This window comes from Polypterus senegalus, chromosome 9 (assembly GCF_016835505.1).
Source record: "Polypterus senegalus isolate Bchr_013 chromosome 9, ASM1683550v1, whole genome shotgun sequence".
Taxonomy (NCBI): Eukaryota; Metazoa; Chordata; class Cladistia; order Polypteriformes; family Polypteridae; genus Polypterus; species Polypterus senegalus.
The window spans coordinates 116,193,068-116,214,853 of NC_053162.1; the positions used below are offsets into that span (position 1 = coordinate 116,193,068).

Below are 21,786 nucleotides of genomic sequence, written 5' to 3' on the forward strand. Positions count from 1 at the left end.
GTGTTCAGAATCAATCCATCCAACCCCATCTGACACGGCTGTTTTCACTAAAGACGCGCTATAGCTCTGCAGTGTACTACGATGCATACTAACGCCGCCCACCACCCCTACCAGCCGGGTTCTGACACACAAACGCTGGCGAAGCTGCCTTCTTTGTATCTCACCGTCACTTGCTGTGAATACAGTGTTGCCACAGTTGTAGACCTGAGATACCAGGACCACTTTTTTGATGCAAGGTAAAATCACTGGCACTCGAAATGTTGCAAGCTCAGATGGAACTTGCATCAAACAAGATGCAAACAAGTGAATCGCAGGTAGACAACAGAAAAAGGCCAAAATTAATGACAAGGGGACATGCAAGCTCTTCGAAATACCCCACAAAATTCTTTAAGAGAACACATTGAAACCGCGGGATAACACCCAGATAGCAACAGAGGTGAATTTTTTATTTATTTATTTATTTTTTTAAAAAGATGGGTAAATACAGTAGTTCTGGTGTGAGCTCTACAGCATTATCAGTAATAAATAGGGCTATCAGATTGAATATCATGTTACCTTGAAAAATGCTGTCTACTAAATAAATGATTACAATACACAGAAAATACTTAAAGACCACCACAAAGCAACATTTAATACATTTGTTCCTTTTGTAAAATGCATAAAGGTTCAGTTTATTTACTATTTAAAAAAAAAAATGGATGGCAGGGTTATTAGGTCCTCTAGCCTCATAGAGGAAAAAATAAATTTACAGTATTTACTTTGAGCAATCATGGACAATTTTGTTTGTTTTACGTAAGAATATTTTAGGTAGAAAGTGCCAGAGCAGTGTGTGCTTTATTCCTCATTGTTTGCTTTACTTTTTATGACAAAGTCAATCGCATTTATTAAAGCCACGATTTTCACTTGAGTCTCTTAAGCAAACTGCAAATACAGTACATATATGCATTAAAGTACCAAATGCTTTTACCTTCTGTTTAAAAACTGTATACTGATTTTTAATATACAGGTTCTAATCTTAATCTAACAGCCCTGGTAAAAACCAAAATGCAGGTCTATCTTTTAGATATTAAAGATGGCACTGAATATAATATATATTTATCTGCAATGTCTGGGGGCTGAAGGCCCAATTGCAGGTAAGCGTAGATTTCAAATAAGTGGAGTTAGCTTATAATAGACTGTGAGCCATGTGCTTCATGCTAGGTATGCACTTTATACATATATTGCGTCACTGTGGTCGCCTATTTATAAAGGAAGAGCCTAACTGCAGTGCCTAGAGCTAAGGAATAAACACAACATATTGTTACTAAGCAGCCTCAAATATAGTTTAATCGTTCAATGTAGTCAAATTAGATTACAGTACATGTAATATATATATACATATATACGTACAGCCTTGTCGGTTTACAGCTGCTAATTTTCAATTAAGAAAATGTCATTGTTTACTCATTGTTAGTTCACACCTGATGAAAATAATCTGTTATTGTTGTCTGTGCCTGGTTCGGACGACGGTCATAAATTTGCCTGGACAGTGCATAAAATGTTTTGTACGAATCACAGCCAGTTGACTCTAGGTAGGCTCTTATAAAATCCAAGCTCTTCTCTGCATTAGCGAACGTCAGTGCCATGGCAGGTGCAGTCTGACCATCATCAACGTCAGCTGCGTCCAGTCTCTCCTCTTCTAGTTGATTAGCGGCTAGAATGGACTCAGGCTTTCGCATATCTCTTCGTCTGTTTTATCTGCACTTGTTGGAACATTATTGTCGATTTCAACAAAACGATCTAAGTCATTAGTTGGCATTTCATCAGGCAGCTGTAGCCCCATGCTGCTGCTATCGTCTTTTCATAAAACTAAATCTTTTCAGATCTGTTGGCTTTCTAAGTTACTGAAATAACAGACACCGCCAACGCATATGCCTGGCAATGTCGACTTTATATGGTGTCATCTCTCTCTGTACAGTGTATCAACTACAGTCGACTCCACTTGCGTGCACGTTGGTTGAGCACACACTCCGTTTAGCTGCACATGACTTGTATTTGCATAAAGTCAGTTGCAGTCAACTCTGCTGGAGGTTGTGCACTTAAACGGAGTAGAGCGTACAGCAAGCGTAAAATGGACTTGCACAGCCATCGCAGCTATCCGAATCCGACTGACCTGAAAATCATGAAACGGTAATATTAAAGGCATTTCAGCAAACCAGAAATTGCAAATAAGTGAATTGCAGCTAACCAAATGCTGTTAACAATGGAGTATATCACGATAAAAACGGGCCCAAAACCTGCATTGCAGCTAGGCGGAGACTGCAGCTAATTGAATTGCATGTAAGTGGAGTCGACTGTATACATATGCATGCTGTTCAGTAGGTGCAATGATTTCTGTTAGAAGCACCAGTCCCAAGAAATGTAAATCCACTGAAATATTGGAACAACTGGAGTTGGTTTCCTACCATTGTCCCATATACTAGTATGGACAGTGAAAGATTATTCAGTGCAGCTTCCAATGTAATCAACAAAAAATTTCCTGCAACAAAAAAGATGCTCTTGTTTGGTAAGAAAAACCTCCCCATCATGCTAAAAAAAACACAATAGAATGATAAACCTCCAGAAAAAAAAGATTTTTATTTCTTTACCGTTCCATTTTTTAATTTTTCATTCTTTCAGTTGTGGTTAGATTTATTCTGTCAAAAAGAAAGAAAAAATGTATTATGTAGCATTTAATATGGCAGCATTTAACACTAGAATTACCAGAGCCTACGAAAAAACTCATAAATGTAGGAAGGACGGTCCTTGCGTGTGAACTAGTGTTCACCTAGTGTGAACTGTTAACATTTGAATTTGATGATTGCATATAGCACTGAACTTACCTCTCTGTACTATTCTTTCCTCTGTATGTCCTAGAGTAAAAAAGAAACAGCATACAGCAACATGAGGGGTCTGGCAAGATCTGGGGGGACGCGCGGTGATTACAAGAATACAAGATTATGCGAATGAATATGAATAATGTTGCATCCGTGCCACAATGTTTTCTGAAATGTACTATAGGCCTACAGGTCATAAAAGGAATAATTCCAAATATCATACATATGTCTCTGGTTTTTTTTTTTTTGTTTTTTATTTATTTTTTTTTTTGGCAGTGCGTCTTTAACATCATAGACCATAAGGTGCATACTAATTCAGCGTGAGCAGGAACACTCAATAAACGGAATAAAAAAAAAAATCAAGTGACGATGAAATACGAAGAAGGCAGATTCACCAGTGTTTGTGTTGGCTTTTATCCCTCCATATCAGAGAATATCCAGTTCCATTGCCTCGAAACACCACTCACATCTACAGTTATTCCCAGTTTCAAATAAAAAGTATCCGCGTCAGATCGTTTGGGGGGATGTATCATGATCGTGACTGAGAGAATAAAAGTGAAAATAAAACGGTAACTTTCACAAGTACTATAAACGTACACCGTCTGTTACAGACGCAAACCAAATGTATGTGTGTACTGTATAATAACAATAAGAGCAGCTCACTACTGAAAACGGCAAATATAGGAGGCAGTCGGGATCGAACTGGGGACTCTTGATCACAAGTCAGCAAATCTTATCACTACGCCATGGAAGCTGTTGTCTTATCCTTGAACCTTTTGTGAAAGTGTTTATTTGATCTTTGGACTTCAGGCTTGACACATTATATAGTTTATGCCATCATTTTGTCATTTACTACTAAAATATGAAAAATGTTTCTGTTTTAACAATGTGTTTACACAGATTATTGTAGAAACGGGACACACATGAAATGCATGTGTTCCAAATAACGATCTATTATTTCCACTCTAAAACTCCATCACTTCCAGATAATCAATCAAAGCATGAGCTGGGAGAACTTTGTGCACGTTCTGCAGTTGTGGGGGGGATGGAATAGCAGGCTGCTTGCTCCTTGTCTTTATTGGCACATTTACAGGACAAAAGACGCTGACGGAGAGGTGCGAACAAATTTAAGGTGGGCCGGATCTACGAGCTTTTTCGTAGGCTCCGGTAATTCTAGTGTTAATGGTGCAACCACTGTGTTGGTTGCAGTAGCTTGACCGATAGCGCATGCACGCACATGCAAAACAGAGTGGATCGGTCAGGTGCCACATTCATGCCTCGAGATGTATGGAGGTTCGCACCTGCACCCAGTCAGGTCAATCAAGGTAGTATAAAAGGAGCCTGCACAGGACAGGAGAAAAAGGGGACTGAAATAATGCAAAAATGAAATGGAGGTTAAAGTATGAAGTAAAGGGTAGGAGCAAGAGAGAGCCTATGCAGAAGTGAAGGAAGCAGACAGATGGGAATGTGAGCCCTGAGAGAAGAACGTGTGGCCGGTGCTCAGAGGGAGCTGCTATTGAGCATAGAATAGGAGCAAAGCAGCTACTCTGGAGGACATCCACACAAGGCCAAGGATGGCAGCAGGAGAAGAAAGAAAGAGAAAGAAAGAAAGAAAGGAGGCTTGGCAGTGCTCCGTGGATCGCCATGGGATGGGTGGTGGGGACATAAGCAGGACTGAAGGTTGCATTTGTTCATTGACATCTTTCTGTGCTGCGATAACTGAATAGGTTAAGTCGAAGAGACATCCATTTTAAAGGGAATCACTGGGGACTGAGAGTTTTATAAAAAGATTCCTGCCATATTTTAACCTCATTTTAAGGATATTTATTTATTGGATTTTTAATCTCTACTACCACTGTTTTATCAATTATTTATTTAACCCCTCCTAAAAACACTGACAGACTACCATCACATTGCTCCTTTATTTGCTGGACTGACTTGCGGCTGCTCTGTTGTGCGATATGCTTTCCACGCGGTACTCTGCATACTTAAAAGCCTGAACAGAACCTGTCAGTCAGTTTTAGGTTGATTGCTTTGTTTTCTCTCTGTCTTTCCCCGGTCATCCTCTTTTTCTGTTGGGGGTCCTGCTCCCGTTGTGCTCCCCTATGATGTCTATTATTTAATCCATAGCAAACTGCATTCTGAGCTTGTTTTACTTCTGAAAGAGACATGTTTTGTTTGAAGTGTTTGAATAAAATTCCTGTCACTAAAATATCTGAGTTTTCTGTGCAATTCTGTGACTCAAGCGTGACAATATATAATATTTATAATTTGACTGCCCTGCACTTTGAGCACTGTTTGCTTTTGATTTTGATTTTGGAACTATTTGTAATAAAAGCACTTTGTCACTTTTGCACCTACCCCTTTTCTGGATGCATGTGCAACGGTGGTGGGTTTTAGTTTCGCCAGGAGAATGGAGCCAACCCATCACCATAATGGTATTGCTTAATTCATTGTAGTTGTATCATTTTACCTTTTTTTCAGTTTTTCAACTATTGTTGAATTTATTGAACTTGTTCTATCAAAAAGAAAAGTGTTATTTAACAGCATGCAAAACTATTCCCCATATAACCAGCAGGTAGCCAGCCAAATGTGGCAGATGTTGTTTATTTTTAATGATTGAATATGCTTTGAAATTGTTATACAAACAAATAAATGTTACATTTCTCTAATTCTTAACCATTCACACCAAGTTTCATTTATTCTCTATATCTTATACAGTAAATGTGTATATCAGTATTGGCATTGGAATCTCCAGACAAGTACTTAAACATTGTATATCAACACTGGGCCAGAATTTGCATATCAGCGCAGTAGAATTATGTTTTAAACACCTAAGAGAAGCCATTGGAACAGTGCAGTTGGCTTTCAGTTCTTCAGTGGTCTCATTGTTGACTAGGGCTGCAACTGATGATTATTTTGCTAGTTGGCTAATCGTTCAATTTATTTTTCGATTAGTCACGATTATTTCATGCTTGACTATTTTGATGCCTGCGACCTGTGGTTGCACATCCTTTTCTGGGCTTCAGTGCATGTCTTACCTCATCTGCTCACGTCTGTCAAACCTGTGAATGTCACCTTGATGTCTCTGCATTAACACGATTAAAATTAATAATGATCAAATTAAAATAACCAGTGAAACATATGAACTTGAAAATAACCAGATGTTTTTATATTAGAGTGACCATCACAGTAAAAAAGAAATTCATTAAACAATACAAACTAAAGTGCACATAGTCTTTAAACAAAAAAGTGCATTTAAATTAACCAAAAAATACATTGTTTAGTAATAGTCATATTTTAGTAACAAATGACAAAATGTAGACAAACTATATAATGTGTAAAGCCTGAAGTGCAAAGATCAAATAAACACTTTCACAAAAAGAATGATACAATAGCTTTCGTGGTACAGCAGTAGGAATTGCTGACTTATTATCAAGAGTCCCCGGTTCGATCCTGACTGCCTTGTATATTTACCGTTTTGAGTATTGAGTTGCTGTTCAACTCATTTCATTTTTTTTTTTTTTGTATGAAAATGTGCTATATAAATAAATGTTGATTGATTGATTATTGTTAATATTATACAATAAACACATACAGTGCATCCGGAAAGTATTCACAGCGCATCACTTTTTCCACATTTTGTTATGTTAGTCTTATTCCAAAATGGATTAAATTCATTTTTTTCCTCAGAATTCTACACACAACACCCCATAATGACAATGTGAAAAAACTTTACTTGAGGTTTTTACAAATGTATTAAAAATAAAAAAACTGAGAAATCACGTACATAATTATTCACAGCCTTTGCCATGAAGCTCAAAATTGAGCTCAGGTGCATCCTGTTTTCCCTGATCATCCTTGAGATGTTTCTGCAGCTTAATTGGAGTCCACCTGTGGTAAATTCAGCTGATTGGACATGATTTGGAAAGGCACACACCTGTCTATATAAGGTCCCACAGTTGACAGTTCATGTCAGAGGACAAACCAGGCATGAAGTCGGAGGTCTACAGACAATTCCTTTGAGACAGGATTGTCTCGAGGCACAAATCTTGGTAAGGTTACAGAAAAATTTCTGCTGCTTTGAAGGTCCCAATGAGCACAGTGGCCTCCATCATCCGTAAGTGGAAGAAGTTCGAAACCACCAGGACTCTTCCTAGAGCTGGCTGGCCATTTAAACTGAGCGATCGGGGGAGAAGGGCCTTAGTCAGGGAGGTGACCAAGAACCCGATGGTCACTCTATCAAGGCTCCAGAGGTCCTCTGTGAAGAGAGGAGAACCTTCCAGAAGGACAACCATCTCTGCAGCAATCCACCAATCAGGCCTGTATGGTAGAGTGGCCAGATGGAAGCCACTCCTTAGTAAAAGGCACATGACAGCCTGCCTGGAGTTTGCTAAAAGGCACCTGAAGGACTCTCAGACCATGAGAAACAAAATTCTCTGGTCTGATGAGACAAAGATTGAACTCTTTGGTGTGAATGCCAGGCGTCACGTTTGGAGGAAACCAGGCACCACTCATCACCAGGCCAATACCATCCCTACAGTAAAGCATGGTGGTGGCAGTATCATGCTGTGGGGATATTTTTCAGTGGCAGGAACTGGGAGACTAGTCAGGATAAAGAGAAAGATGTCTCTGTACATTGCTGCAGTCATCCTGGATGAAAACCTGCTCCAGAGCGCTCTTGACCTCAGACTGGGGCGATGGTTCATCTTTCAGCAGGACAACGACCCTAAGTACACAGCCAAGATATCAAAGGAGTGGCTTCAGGACAACTATGTGAATGTCCTTGAGTGGCCCAGCCAGAGCTCAGACTTGAATCCGATTGAACATCTCTGGAGAGATCTTAAAATGGCTGTGCACCAACCCTTTCCATCCAACCTGATGGAGCTTGAGAGGTGCTGCAAAGAGGAATGGGTGAAACTGGCCAAGGATAGGTGTGCCAAGCTTGTGGCATCATATTCAAAAGACTTGAGGCTGTAATTGCTGCCAAAGGTGCATGGACAAAGTATTGAGCAAAGGCTGTGAATACTTATGTACATGTGATTACTCAGTTTTTTTATTTTTAATAAATTTGCAAAAACCTCAAGTAAACCTTTTTCATGTTGTCATTATGGTGTGTTGTGTGTAGAATTCTGAGGGAAACAAATTAATTTAATCTATAGCTGCGTTTTCCCAAAATTACCAAAGTTCTGCAGCTTCAACTCAAAAAAATGGGATTCAACAAAAGCCTGACGCAGAAATGATTCCACAGACAAAATATCTTGGTTTTTGAAAGTTTAGTTAAGTTTTGAAGTAAAACAGTTCACACAAAAAGGAAAATTAAAATAACAAAAGGAAAAGTTAATGTTAAGAAAAGTTCAGTTCTAAGCTTAATCTTGTTACATCTCAAATCGTTATTTACTTAACATTTCTGAACCATTTCAAAACGGTCAGAAAACTGTATGCTTATCCCATTTCTAAGCTTAAATGGGTCTTTCAAGTCCTTCTTTACTGGGACTTGTTCCAAACAAACTGAGCTTATTATCACACTGTTATTCAGTTATAGTAAGAAGGTTCTATCTCTTGTTAACTATAGGGGGAAAAGACTATACCATAAGCTATGACTATGAAAGACATTAATATTCTATTCAAATTAAGCAAACATCAATATGAGTTTAACTCAAAACTTTAACTTTCTAAGATTGGCTCTTACATTTCCGGCCCCTAATTGGCTATGCAGGAGCTGAGACAATTACTTTACTTTACTTCAATATGAGCCAATTACTTTTATATTAACTATTCTTTTAAATCATTAGCAATAACACTGCAAACAAACATTTTAAATTTCATATTTCAAACATTGGCTGTTTCTTGAAGTAGGCACAGTTTATTCACGGGTCTGTCCAGTGTGCTGGTTTTGGTCTGCACACAAACTCTTCTGACTGCACCTTTGGCATCTGGCATTGTCTTGATGACTCGACCCATTACCCAGGAATTGCGAGGTGTAGCTTTATCTACAATTAGAACAACGTCCCCTGGTTCAAAATTTCTTCTTGGTGCAAGCCACTTTTGACGTTTTTGAAGTATTGGCAAATACTCTTTTGTCCATCTTTTCCAAAACAAATCGCCATGTATTGAATTTGTTTCCAGCGTCTTCTTGGGTATGGTTCATTTTCTGAAATGAGTTTAGGTGGTATTTCAGGTTTTGTCTTCAATAATAACAAGTGATTGGGTGTGAGTGGTTCCAAATCATTTGGGTCATCTGATGTCTTCGTAAGGGGTCTGTTATTGAGTATTGATTCCACTCTACACATCATTGTAGGAAGGTTTTCGTCATCAAGTGTTTGTTGGTTTAGTGTTGAATTTAAGATCTTTCTTATGCTTCTGATTTGTCTTTCCCACACTCCACCTTGGTGAGAGGCTGATGGTGGATTAAAAATCCATTTGATTTGTTCTTGCATCATAGCGTCACTGATTTTTTTGTGTTCCAGTTTTTTAATAGCTTCTCGTAGTTCTCTTTCTGCTCCAACGAAATTTGTTCCATTGTCTGAGCGCATGATTTTAACTTGTCCTCTTCTATCTGTAAATCGGAGTATGGCTTGGATACAAGAATCAGTGTCTAAGCTATGTGCAATCTCTATGTGCAGCTCTGGTTGTTAGACATGTGAAGATTACTCCGTACTCTTGACAAGACTTCTTCCTCTTTTGACTTGGAAGGGACCAAAATAATCAACTCCAACATTAGTGAACGGTGGTTGGTTTGATGCTAGCGATCTTCTGGCAAATCTGCCATTTTTGCTCACCTGCTTTCGCATTGTATCTTCTGCATGTTGTGCACTTTGAAATTATTTTCTGATAGCTGAATTTGCTTGAGGTATCCAGTATTTCTGGCATAATTGTGCGAGCACGTAGTTACGCCCACAATGTCCGATGCGTTTATGAATATGCTGCAATATGAGAGAAGCAACATGTGAATGCTTGTGTAGAATTGCAGGATGTTTAGCTTCTTCGGGCATTGCAGCTTTACAGAGTCTTCCTCCAACTCTTAATATTCCATCTTGTATGATCGGGTCGAGTTTATAGATTTGACTGTTCTTTTTAATGCAAGTCATTTTCTTTAGAGCTTTTAATTCTTCTGGAAATTTTTGCTGTTGACTTAGACGGATAAGCTCTGTTTCAGCTTTAACTAAGTCATCTAAGAAATTGTACTTGGTTTTAAAGTCCATTTATATTTTTTCATGTGTTTTGTGATTAGTGATTCTAGTTCTTTTGGATTACCTTTAATCTGACTGGCTTCTAGTTGAAATGTTTTTCTTTCATTTCTTAAGTGCAGCAGTAAGTCTTTAAACTTGAGAAACCAAGCTACTGCTTTCTTCAAGCGATGCCAATCTGAAAAGTAAGTGATTAGTTTGTTGATGGGTTCATCACCTCTCTACTCTTGTCATGTTAACTACACAAATTTTAATTTCTGGATCATCTTCAAAAAATGAATCATTCAGTTGATCTGGTCTTTTGGCCACTCACATTCTGACTTCAATAAGAAACTTGGACCATGTGACCATGTGGTGTTCTTGAGAAAGTTTTCTATGCTCAGCCCTCTAGAGCTTGATCAGCGGATTAAGGACAGATGTGACATACCTCCACTGTGAAGGTTGTGAATGATCTCTGATCACGGAGATTCTGTTTGCAACAAAGGTCTTGAATCTAGTGCTTTCATTTGAGATGTATTTTAGCACCGTGGTGCTGTCAGTCCAAAATGTAGATTCTCGTAAGGGCATTTGAAGCTCACCTTTAAGCATTTTGTCCATTTTAACTGCCACAACTGCTGCTGTCAGCTCCATTCTTGGAATTGTGACCTGTTTCAATGGTGCAACTCTTGACTTGCCCATCAGGAATGAACAATGCCTTTTGCCCTCTTCATTTGTTAAAACAAGGTAGGTGACAGTGCCATATCCATCTTCACTAGCATCTGCAAAATGGTGCATTTGTGCTGTCTTTATGGTTCCAAACCCAGTAGGTTTGAAGCATCTGTTCACTTTATAGTCTGTAAGTAACTTCAAATCATCCATCCATTTTTCCATTTCTGAATGTGTTTGACTTCTACTTCTTCATCCCACCCATTTCTCTTTACATAAGTCTCTTAGAATAAGCTTTGCTGGCAGTAAAGCAGGTGCTAGAAAGCCAAGTGGATCATAAACTGAGCTAACAACAGACAGGATACCACGCCTTGTAGCGGGCTTGTTTTGCAACTTAATCTGAAATTTGAAACTGTCAGTTTCTGTGCACCACTGGACACCCAGGGCACGCTCTGTGGGAAGGAGACTGTGGCTCAAATCTAAGTCCTTTTGTTCATGAGCTCTGTCTTCTTCAGGTATGGACAATAAAACTGCTCTGTTGTTACTCACCCACTTAGTCAAATGGAATCCCCCTTTGAGGCATAGAGCTTGGAGGTCCTTTGCCAGCTTTATTGCTTGTTCTTCTGTGTCACTGACCTTAAACAGTCATCCACGTAGAAGTTGTTGAGAAGCTGTTAACAGCTTCCTCAGGAAATGTATCTCTGGCATCTTCGGCTGTTCTACAAGCATAAGAAGCACAACTGGGTGAAGAAGTAGCACCAAAAGATGTACTGTCATTTTGAATTCTTCTAGGTCTTTACTTAGATTACCTTCAGGCCACCATAGAAAACGTAAAAGATCTGTGTCTTTGTCTGGTATCTTAACTTGGTAGAACATTGACTTAATGTCTGCCATTAAGGCTACTGGCTCCTTTCTGAATCTTGTAAGGACGCCAATGAGTGTGTTAGTTAGGTCAGGGCCTTTTAGTAATTGTTCGTTAAGTGAAATCCCTTGGTAGGTGGCAGTGCAGTCAAAGACCACTCGAATCTTATTTTTTTTGGATGATACACACCGTGATGTGGAATGTACCACACTCTGCCTTCATTGCAATTCAGGCTTTTTTTGGGTACTTTAACAGCATAGCCATTGTCTATAATGTCTTTCATGAAGGCTTTATAGTCTTTGTGGAAACCTGAATTTTGCTCAATTTTCTTTTGAGTCCAATAGCACGCTGTTCAGCAATGCAGCGGTTGTTAAGTGATTCATCCTTCAAAGGCAAATTTAAACAATAGTGGCCACCTACCAGTCTTGCAGATTCTGAAGCTATGCGCATGAACTTGATGTCGTCTGTGACATTTCCTCCTTTTCTTCACATTGCGCTCTGGAAAATCTGTGTTATACTGTTGCAGCAACATATCTTCAATCTCTGTTATTGAGACACGATTGATTGAATGTTTAGACACCTTACCACTTTGTTTTGCGAGGTCGTCTTTCTCTTTGTATGGTCCACCAACTACCCATCCAAATGCAGTCTTCATAGCATGAGGTCCACCTCTTGGCTAGGTATGATTCGTGACTGCTTGAAGATTTCTGGATAGTTGATTCCTATTAAAAGATCAACTTCAGAGTCAATATGAGATAGACGTACCTCTTTAAGATATGCCCACTTATCGATATCTTCTTGTAGTGGAATGCTTTCTCTGTTCACTGGAATGGAGACCTGTGTGAAGACCTTTGGCAAATCAATATATTCAACATCATTGAGACCACAGACTTGTAAATCTGATAAAACAGAACATTGGGTTAGCATTTTGAATCATCATCATAATTACTCATAGTTTTGAGGAATACTTGTGTCCTTTTCCCTTGAAGGCTCAGTTGTCTCTGGAGCCTTTCAGTACAAATTGTTACTGTACTGCCGAGGTCTATAAAGGCATATGTTTCTACATACCTTTCACTTTTTTTGGATTTTACCTTAACAGGAACTACTTGTAGTGCACATTCTTCTCCAGCCCCTATAAAGATACAAGTTCCAGTCTCGGTTTCCGTTTCAGTAGATGTTGCCACACTGGCCGTAAATACTGCTCCACTGTTCCTTTGAATGTGCAGGATATCTGGGTGCTGTAAAGAACATGTCTGACATTTCATTCTCTTTACAATTCTTACTTAGATGACCCTGTTTGAGACAGCGAAAACATAAACCTTTAGATTTTAAAAAGTCTATTCTTTCTTTATGTGGCAATTTGATTTTTTTACATTCGGCGAGAATATGTTGGTTGCTGCAAAATGCACATGTATCATTAACAGTATTTTTGACAGAGATTTCTTGAGTCTCTTTTTCGGCTACATCAGAAATAATGGTGGCAAAAAGATTTGGAGATTTTCGTTCGACACACAGAGAGCTAGAAGAACTACATGAAAAGCTACTTTGTATATTAAATAAGGAGGGAGCGATTCAGAAACAGAAACGACATTACGACGCTATAAGAAATGGAATGAATTCACTGTCGCTACTATGGCTTGGTTAGAAGACGCAAATAGACTGTTAGCACATAAAGTTGATGAACAGCTAGTAAATCAGTTCGAAGAGATGCAATTTCAAGAACGGGGTCGTTCAAAGCCAAAAAAATGAAAGACGTCACCTCAATTAAAACATACCTTTGATGTTAGACTTGACTCTTTAGCTCAGAAAGCCACATCATCACCTCCTACGTCAGTGCTGATTGAACAATCGACACTCGATAGTATCCTAGAAACGCTACGTCAACTTAAAGTTAAAGTAGAAGATCTGGAACAAACCACATTTATCACAAAAACCGACACTCAAAGCTCTGGAAATGATATACTAAATGTGCTAGCACGGAATCAAGTCGAATATCGGAAGAATCAAACCGAATGTCAAAGGGGCCAACTTGAATGTAGTAAAGCAATCAATGAAACGTTAAAATCGTTAACTGATCAAAAGACAACGCCTGCTCCAGCACCCCCAGCTCCGCGTGGTGAAGTACCTCATAGGCAGGTCCCTTTATTTTCAGGAGACCCATTAGCTTATGCAGATTTTATCAGAGCCTTTGATAATGCTATTGGGGATGTGTTACAAAATCCTCAAGATAAATTAGATTATTTAATCCAATTCACAAGAGGTCCTGCTCAGGATCTAGTTAAAGGCTGTGCGACTGCCATCAACTCTAGGTTATGAAAAGGCCAGAAAGCAACTGGAAATTTATTTTGGTGATGAAGTATTCATAGCTGATGCATACATGGAAAAGGCATTGAAGTGGCCTCAAATAAAACAAAATGATAGTGCAGCTCTGAGAGAATATGCATCCTTTCTTGATAGTTGTATAGACGCAATGACAAGTGCAGGAAGTCGAGATACATTCAGTAACAACCCAAATATTCGTATAATAATCTCTAAGCTCCCATACACTTTACGAGACAAGTGGAGAAGCTGGGCTTTTAAATTTAAAGAAAAGGAAAGTAGAAGGGCAGGTATTGATGAATTAATTACTTTTCTACATCGCCAGGTGAGGATGATGATGGATCCTTTTTATGGAGATGTTACACAAGGTAACATGGAGAAAAAGGAAAAAACTGACAAAAGTAGGTCTCCTCAGAGGTACGGACAGAGATCAAGTATTTTCACCACCAATATTTCTGATGTAGCCGAAAAAGAGACTCAAGAAATCTCTGTCAAAAATACTGTTAATGATACATGTGCATTTTGCAGCAACCAACATATTCTCGCCGAATGTAAAAAAATCAAAGAATTGCCACATAAAGAAAGAATAGACTTTTTAAAATCTAAAGGTTTATGTTTTCGCTGTCTCAAACAGGGTCATCTAAGTAAGAATTGTAAAGGGAGAATGAAAGAGAGAATGAGAGCCAACAAGATTGGCTCTTACATAATCCATTTTGGAATAAGGCTGTAACATAACAAAATGTGGAAAAAGTGGTGCGCTGCAAATACTTTCCGGATGCACTGTACATTTGATTTGCGTCTGTAACAGCCACTCTATTAAATGTATAGTATTTATTTATATATATATATATATATATATATATATATATATATATATATATATATATATATATATATATATATAGTGTTTTTATATAGTATTTTTTTTTCCCACTTTTATTCTCTCGGTCATGATACATACTACCAAACCAACCCCCCATCCCCGGGATCTGACGCTGTTACTTATCTGCAACTGGGAATAACTGTAGATGTGAGTGGTGTTTTGAGACGATCAAACTGGAAATTCTCTGATCTGGATGGATAAAAGCTGATACACAAACGCTGGCAAATCTGCCTTATTCGTGTCTCTTTGTCATTTGATTTTTTTTTTTTTTTTATTCAATTTTATTGAGTGTTCCTGCTTACGATGAATTAGTATGCGCCTTATGGCCCGTGATGACAAAAAAAACACACATAGGTATATAAGATTATTTATATTCGCGTACCTTCTTGCGGTTATAATCAATGACCACGTTTCCATACCCAATATGTAGTGCATTGCAGTTACAAAAACCAATGTGGTTCTTTGTGACTGGAGCCTCTATTGAAGGTTCTGTTTGTGACGCGATGACATCGACTAATCGTTGCAGCTCTATTATTGACTGAAGTTACTTCTTTTGGTGGAGCAGAAGTATGATTTTTGGCACAGAGCAGTCATCATATCTGTGCCAATGCGGCTTCTGGCTTTGAGATATATTGAGTGGCCTTATTCAAGTTACAAATGCCATGTATGGATTACTACCAAACTGGCACATTTAGCGAGATATTTGCATGTGCTATATATGGGATAGGCTCTCTAAGACACCAGTATACAACACATTCTTTCATTAACTGCGAACGGTGCATTTTCTCCAATCACTTAAGGTCCCAGTCTAAAGGAATTGTTCTTGCTTCAGCTAGAAACATAGGTTTGCTAAACATAATCAGATCCCAAATCATAGCATCAACTAGGTTTTTTTTTCTCCTTTTTTCAACTGTAGTTGCAGATGTGGTGTTTATTTAAATAGACATATGAGGGCAGCTTCAGATCTTTTTATACCTGAAATCAGAATAGACACTTTCATTAAGTAATGAGGCATTCTAAATGTAGCTTAGTTTGTGAGCTTTTACAAATGAAATGATTTCCAAGTTTGCTGAAAACATAGTAATATTGTGCTGAAATGTCAAAACACTATATTTACAATGTATTTTATGACAGATCTAACATGTACCTAACACAGGGTCTACACATGGTTTACTCCCAAGCTTATTAACATAATCTTTTGCTAAAATTAGATAGATACTTTATTAATCCCAAAGGGAAATTAAATGCATTAAATAAAGTTTAGTTATCTTTCATACAAGTTTAAGTCTTTCATTGTTCATACACCCCCAAGTTGACCCAACTACAGTTGCTCGCACACCAACCTGTCACCAAGCAGTATGTGTTGCCCATGGATCACCCCTTTTTGATCCACAACTATCTTAAGGTTTTTTCCTCTGCCTCAGCTATTCATGATGGCTTTCCTGTTGTGTGTCCTGTAGCATCAGAAAACTTAAGGGTCCTTTAGAGATATTGCCTAGCAAAGCCACTATAACTTGCTTCACTCTGCAGATGCTGCGCTTACTGTGGAACTCACCAATAAATTTCTTATCTGCCCCTTTCTTATATACCTTCTCCATCTAGCCTTCTCAAGGAATTATTAGCTTTGACAGAACAACCACTTATTTTGCCATTTCAGACAAGAGGATCATGTCTGATCTAAATGTGGTTGCTACAGTGGAATATGGGAACTTGAGTTGCTTCCCCAAGTCAACCTGTAGCATCCAGTCTACTTGTAATACATTATTGCTCGATTTATGACTCCATTTTGGACTGGTCATTTGGCAATATGTCAAATTAGCTGTATGTCAGTTACGCTTTGTAAAGGTCATTGCAGCTGGGGTTTTGTGGGTCTGGTGTCGATCACCAGTAGACATACTTTAACTGATAGTATCAGTTTGTAACAAAAACTGATCTTTAAGTCTCGGCATCTGCACACCAGGTCTGTGTTTCTCCGCCACTTGGTTGTGGTCCAAGATGCCACCACTAGGTCACAGTTTGCCATCATTGGTTCGACAGTGGGTTGTGGTGGGTCTCCTAATTGATTGGCAGTGCTGAGTGAGAAGTTACATGTTTTGGAGTGAATGTGTTTCACTAAGGGAGTGCATTTTGCAGTAACTGCTAGTGAGTAGTCAATACATTTAAAAATACAAAACTCTGTCACAGGACTATAAAGGTTGGAAAACACTGGTTTAAGAAAGGTACTGTGAGCAGTTGCACAAGAAATAGCCACATGGAGCAGCTCCAGTGAAAACAAATCTTGAAGGGTTTTGTAAGAGTCAGAAATCTAATCACATCAGTGTCCCACTCCCATTGGCAGTCACGCATGCCTATGCCATCACACTGCCTCAACCATGTTTCACATGGTGTGCTACAGATCATGAGCTGTTCTTTCTCTTCTCCATACTTTTGTCTATCTGTCATTCTGGTACATGTTGATCTTAATTACATTTGTCCAACGGAAACTGTTCCAAAACTGGACTGTTTTCTTAAAAATATTTGAAAAAGTCTAATCTATCCTTCCTATGTTTAAGGATTACCAGTGGTTTGCACATTGTGGTACACTCTCTATATTTACTTTTGTGAAGTGTTCTCTTTATTTTAGCAAATGGCAATGATTGTCCTAACATCCAGAGTGTGTTTTTGGTTTGATTGTATGTCTTGAATTGTTTTATTTTTTCTTAACCAAGGAAAGAATTCTGCGATCATCCAGTTGTCTTCATGGTTATCCAGGCCTGCACCATTTTTTTCAGAATATACCAGATGGTTGGTTTGACCAATCCGTGTGTTTCAACTATCTCTCAGATGGATTTGATTTGTTTTGCCAGCCTAATGTTGCCTGTTTTTTACTTGGATGGACAGCACTTTGGACCTCATATTAAGACTTAACAGTGACCGCTTCCAAATTCAAATTCCACACTTGGAATCAACTCCAGACCTTCTACCTGCTTAATAGTTAAAGAAATAATGAGGGGCCTGCTCACAAATAGCTATGGAACAGTTTACCAGTCAATTGTCCAAATACTTTTCAGCCCCTGAAAAATGGGGGAACCATATAATATTTCTATTAAACCCGTTGAATTAATGCTGAAAGTCATGTTAATTATTTCTTTATTTCAAATCCATTGTGGTGTGGGGTATACAGCCAAAATTATGAAAATTGTCACCTGGACTTGAACCTGACTGTATTAGGACAAGTTCATAAGGCTAAACCATCTTACCTGAAACATACTTTTCCAAAGACTAAACAGGCAACTGTACCAAGCAGGAATACACTTATTTTTGTCTAGTCACTAGTGCTTCCTTCACTTTTGCATAGGCTCACTCTTGCCTCCTGCCCTTTACTTCATACATTAACCTCAATTTCATTTTTGTATTCTTTCCATCTCCACAGTTAACTCTCGTGACCCCTCAAATGACTGTGTGAGGACAAGGAACTAGTACACTCTTCCACAGTTAGGATGGAATCCACATTTCTTCCCTTTGATTTGAGATCTGATTATCAGCCTGTTGTTTCTGTTCTAGTACTAAAGCATAAGCTTGCCCTAGGAACCTGACAATGATGTTCAAATTGCAACTGAAACACTGTTTCTTCTTTAGTTCTTTCTGTTTGTAAATAACTTTTCTAATTTAGTGCATTGTTAAAATATATATTTTTCTGTAAAAATATTTAGTTTTGTGTGTTTTACTTAAGCTGCTATATGGTTTTGCATTTTAAACTGCATTTTTTTTTAGAAATAATCCGATGTAACAAGGAAAAATGTAATTAAATGTTTTTGTCAGGGATGTTAAGCCTGGGAACATTTTTGTGTAGTCTTCTCAATTATGTTTGAAAGCTATTAATTACTAAGTTTGAGGCAAAAATTTATTTATTTTTTATTTATTTTTTTTATTTTTTATTTTTTTTTGCAGTGTCGAGATGCATTGACAACACGGCAGAAGCTGATTGCTCAGGATTACAAGGTCAGCTACTCCCTTGCAAAGGCCTGCAAAGTGGATTTGCGTAAATATCGTTGTAATGTGGAAAACCTCCCCCGTGCCCGAGAAGCACGTCTGTCATATCTCCTGTTATGTCTGGAGTCAGCTGTGCACAGAGGTTGGTTTTTTTTTTTTTCTTCAGTTGGCATCTGAAATTCTCTACATACTGTATGTATGTAGTGTTCCTGTAAGAGTACATTAAAGTGATCATGTTGTATTTTTCTAGATTTATATTTAGGTGTTTGTTAAATAAGTTTAATTTTTAACAGTTAATACCATTTGGTGTATTTAATTACTGTATATACTTTGTGGGAAAATTATATACAGTATTAGAATATAGGGAAAATACATATACTATTGTGACTGGGGTCGCTGGCCATTCCCCCGCCCCAGGAGTGCCACAAGGAGAAAACCATAGCTGTTCTGCTGCATCTGGTAAACAATAAACCTAGGACAAAGTAATTGGTTGTTCTTTGCAGCATAAGGCTTATGGTTTAACGTGCTTGTAGTACGATGTTTAGAACATTTAACACTGGGCTTTGACCTACTCTTCCTCACCGTCTCCTGATTTGCCATAACAGTGATTCTGAGCAGCTAGTGTTCTAATCTGGAGATGGGAGCTAAAGCAGGACAGTACAATATCAGTACACGACTACCCACACAGGACACTTGATGAAGCACTGACTCAGAATTTGGCTATATCTGTATGATGTCATACTTCAGTATTCGATATAATGGGTTTTGCAATGCATCTTATTGCCTATGTGAGCTTTGAAAACCAAACAATCAGTTAATTACAAAAATTCTGAATTGGAAACCAGATATCTCACTTTTATATATTTGTGAAATTTTTGTAATATATGTGTAAATACTATCATCTAGCATTAACAAATATTACGTACCTAATACAAATGCAACTTGTCAGAGATATTATAAATCTAAGTATCCTAACTAATGCATGTTCAGAAGTGTGTGATGCACTGATATAATTTGATTGTGATTTTAATATTATGATTTCAGCCTTATTTATGTTTTAATTATTGTAACTAGTATGTCAGTAATAATTACATGCCTAATTTTATCTCTCTCTAGAGGAATTTATTAATGATTTAATGAAAAGAAATATATAGCTACGTGTTGTCAGTGCGAACATATATTAATGTGAACATATATTAAAAGGGAAAAAAGGAACAGCTTTGCACACTAAGCCCAGAAGGGCACCATACCTGTCTTCACACATTAATGTTGGATTACTTTCTTAGGTATTCTATAAATAATGAAATTAATATGACAAAAATAATTTAAGCGAGTTAAGAGCAGAGCATGCTAGTCCTATCTGAATACTCTAATTAAACTCATCTAACATTTAAAAAAAATGTAATCATAAAATAAGTGCATAAATCATAAGTAAATACACACTGAATCACAAAAATGTAGAATCAACACAAAGGAATTAAAAAAAAAAAATTAATGGTGAGAAGGGAGACATGTCTGGAGGCAGGAGGAGAGGAGGAAGGTAAAGAAGGTGGAACTGAGGGTAGGAACTTTGAATGTTGGCAGTATGACTGGTAAGGGGGAGAGAGTTAGCAGATATGATGGAGAGAAGGAAGGTTGATATTTTGTGCGTGCAAAAGTGTACTTAAGCAGCATAGGATGGTGGTCTGTAGGGTGACTTTGGAGATCAAGAAGAGAGTGAGGGCAGAGCCAAGGATCAAATGATGGAAGTTGAAAAAGGAAGACTGCAAAGTTGAATTTAGGGAGGAGGTGAGACAGGCACTAGGTGGCAGTGAAGAGTTACCAGACTGTTGGGCAACTACAGCAGATGTAGTGAGAGTGACAGCAAGAAGGGTGCTTGGCATAACATCTGGACAGAGGAAGGAGGAAAAGGAAACCTGGTGGTGGAATGGGGAAGTACAGGAGAATATACAGAGGAAGAGGATGGCAAAGAATAAGTGGGATAGTCAGAGAGATGCAGAAAGTAGACAAGAGTTCAAGGAGAAGCAAGGTGAAGAGAGAGGTGGCGAAGGTTAAAGAAAAGGCGTATGATGAGTTGTATAAGAGGTTGGACACTAAAGAGGGAGAAAAGGACCTCTACCGATTGGCTAGACAGAAGGACCGAGTTGAAAAAAATGAGCAGCAAATTAGGGTGATAAAGGATAAAGATAGAAACATACTCACAAGAGAGGAGAGTGTGTTGAAAAGATGGAAAGGATACTTTGAGAGGTTGATGAATGAAGAGAATGAGAGAGAGAGAGAAGGTTGGATTATGTGGAGATAGTGAATCAGGAAGTGCAACAGATTAGCAAGGAAGAAATAAGGACAGCTATGAAGAGGATGGAAAGGCCGTTGGTCCAGATGACATGCCTATGGAAGCATGGAGGTGTTTAGGAGAGATGGCAGTGGAGTTTTTAACCAGATTGTTTAACGGAATCTTGGAAAGTGAGAGGATGCCTGAGGAGTGGAGAAGTGTACTGGTGCCGATATTTAAGAATAAGGGGGATGCGCAAGGCTTTAGTAACTACAGGGGGATAAAATCGATGAGCCACGGCATGAAGTTGTAGTGGAGTAGTGGAAGCTAGGTTACGAAGTGAGGTGATGATTAGTGAGCAGCAGTATGGTTTCTTGCTAAGAGAGCATCACAGATGCAGTGTTAGCTCTGAGGGTGTTGATGGAGAAGTACAGAGAAGGCAAGAAGGATTTGCATTGTGTCTATGTAGTCCTGGAGAAAGTATATGACGGGGTGCCTCGAGAGGAGCTATGGTATTGTATGAGGAAGTCGGGAGTGGCAGAGAAGTATGTAAGAGTTGTACAGGATATGTACGAGGGAAGTGTGACAGTGGTGAGGTCTGAGGTAGGAGTGACGGATGCATTCAAGATGGAGGTGGAATTACATCAAGGATTGGCTCTAAGCCCTTTCTTATTTGCAATGGTGATGGACAGGTTGACAGAAGAGATTAGACAGGAGTCCCGTGGACTATGATGTTTTCTGATGACATTGCGATCTGTAGCAATAGTAGGGAACAGGTTGAGGAGATG

General features: G+C 38.5%; 1 protein-coding gene across 1 annotated transcript in view; it reads left to right on the forward strand.

Annotated features, from left to right (window-relative positions):
* glg1a (golgi glycoprotein 1a) overlaps nucleotides 1–21,786 on the forward strand; it is a 247,916-nt gene that overhangs the window by 89,167 nt on the left and 136,963 nt on the right. Inside the window, exon 7 of the mRNA XM_039762406.1 lies at nucleotides 18,685–18,868. Within this exon, the coding sequence (XP_039618340.1) occupies nucleotides 18,685–18,868 (184 nt within the window). The remainder of the gene's footprint in view (nucleotides 1–18,684; nucleotides 18,869–21,786) is intronic.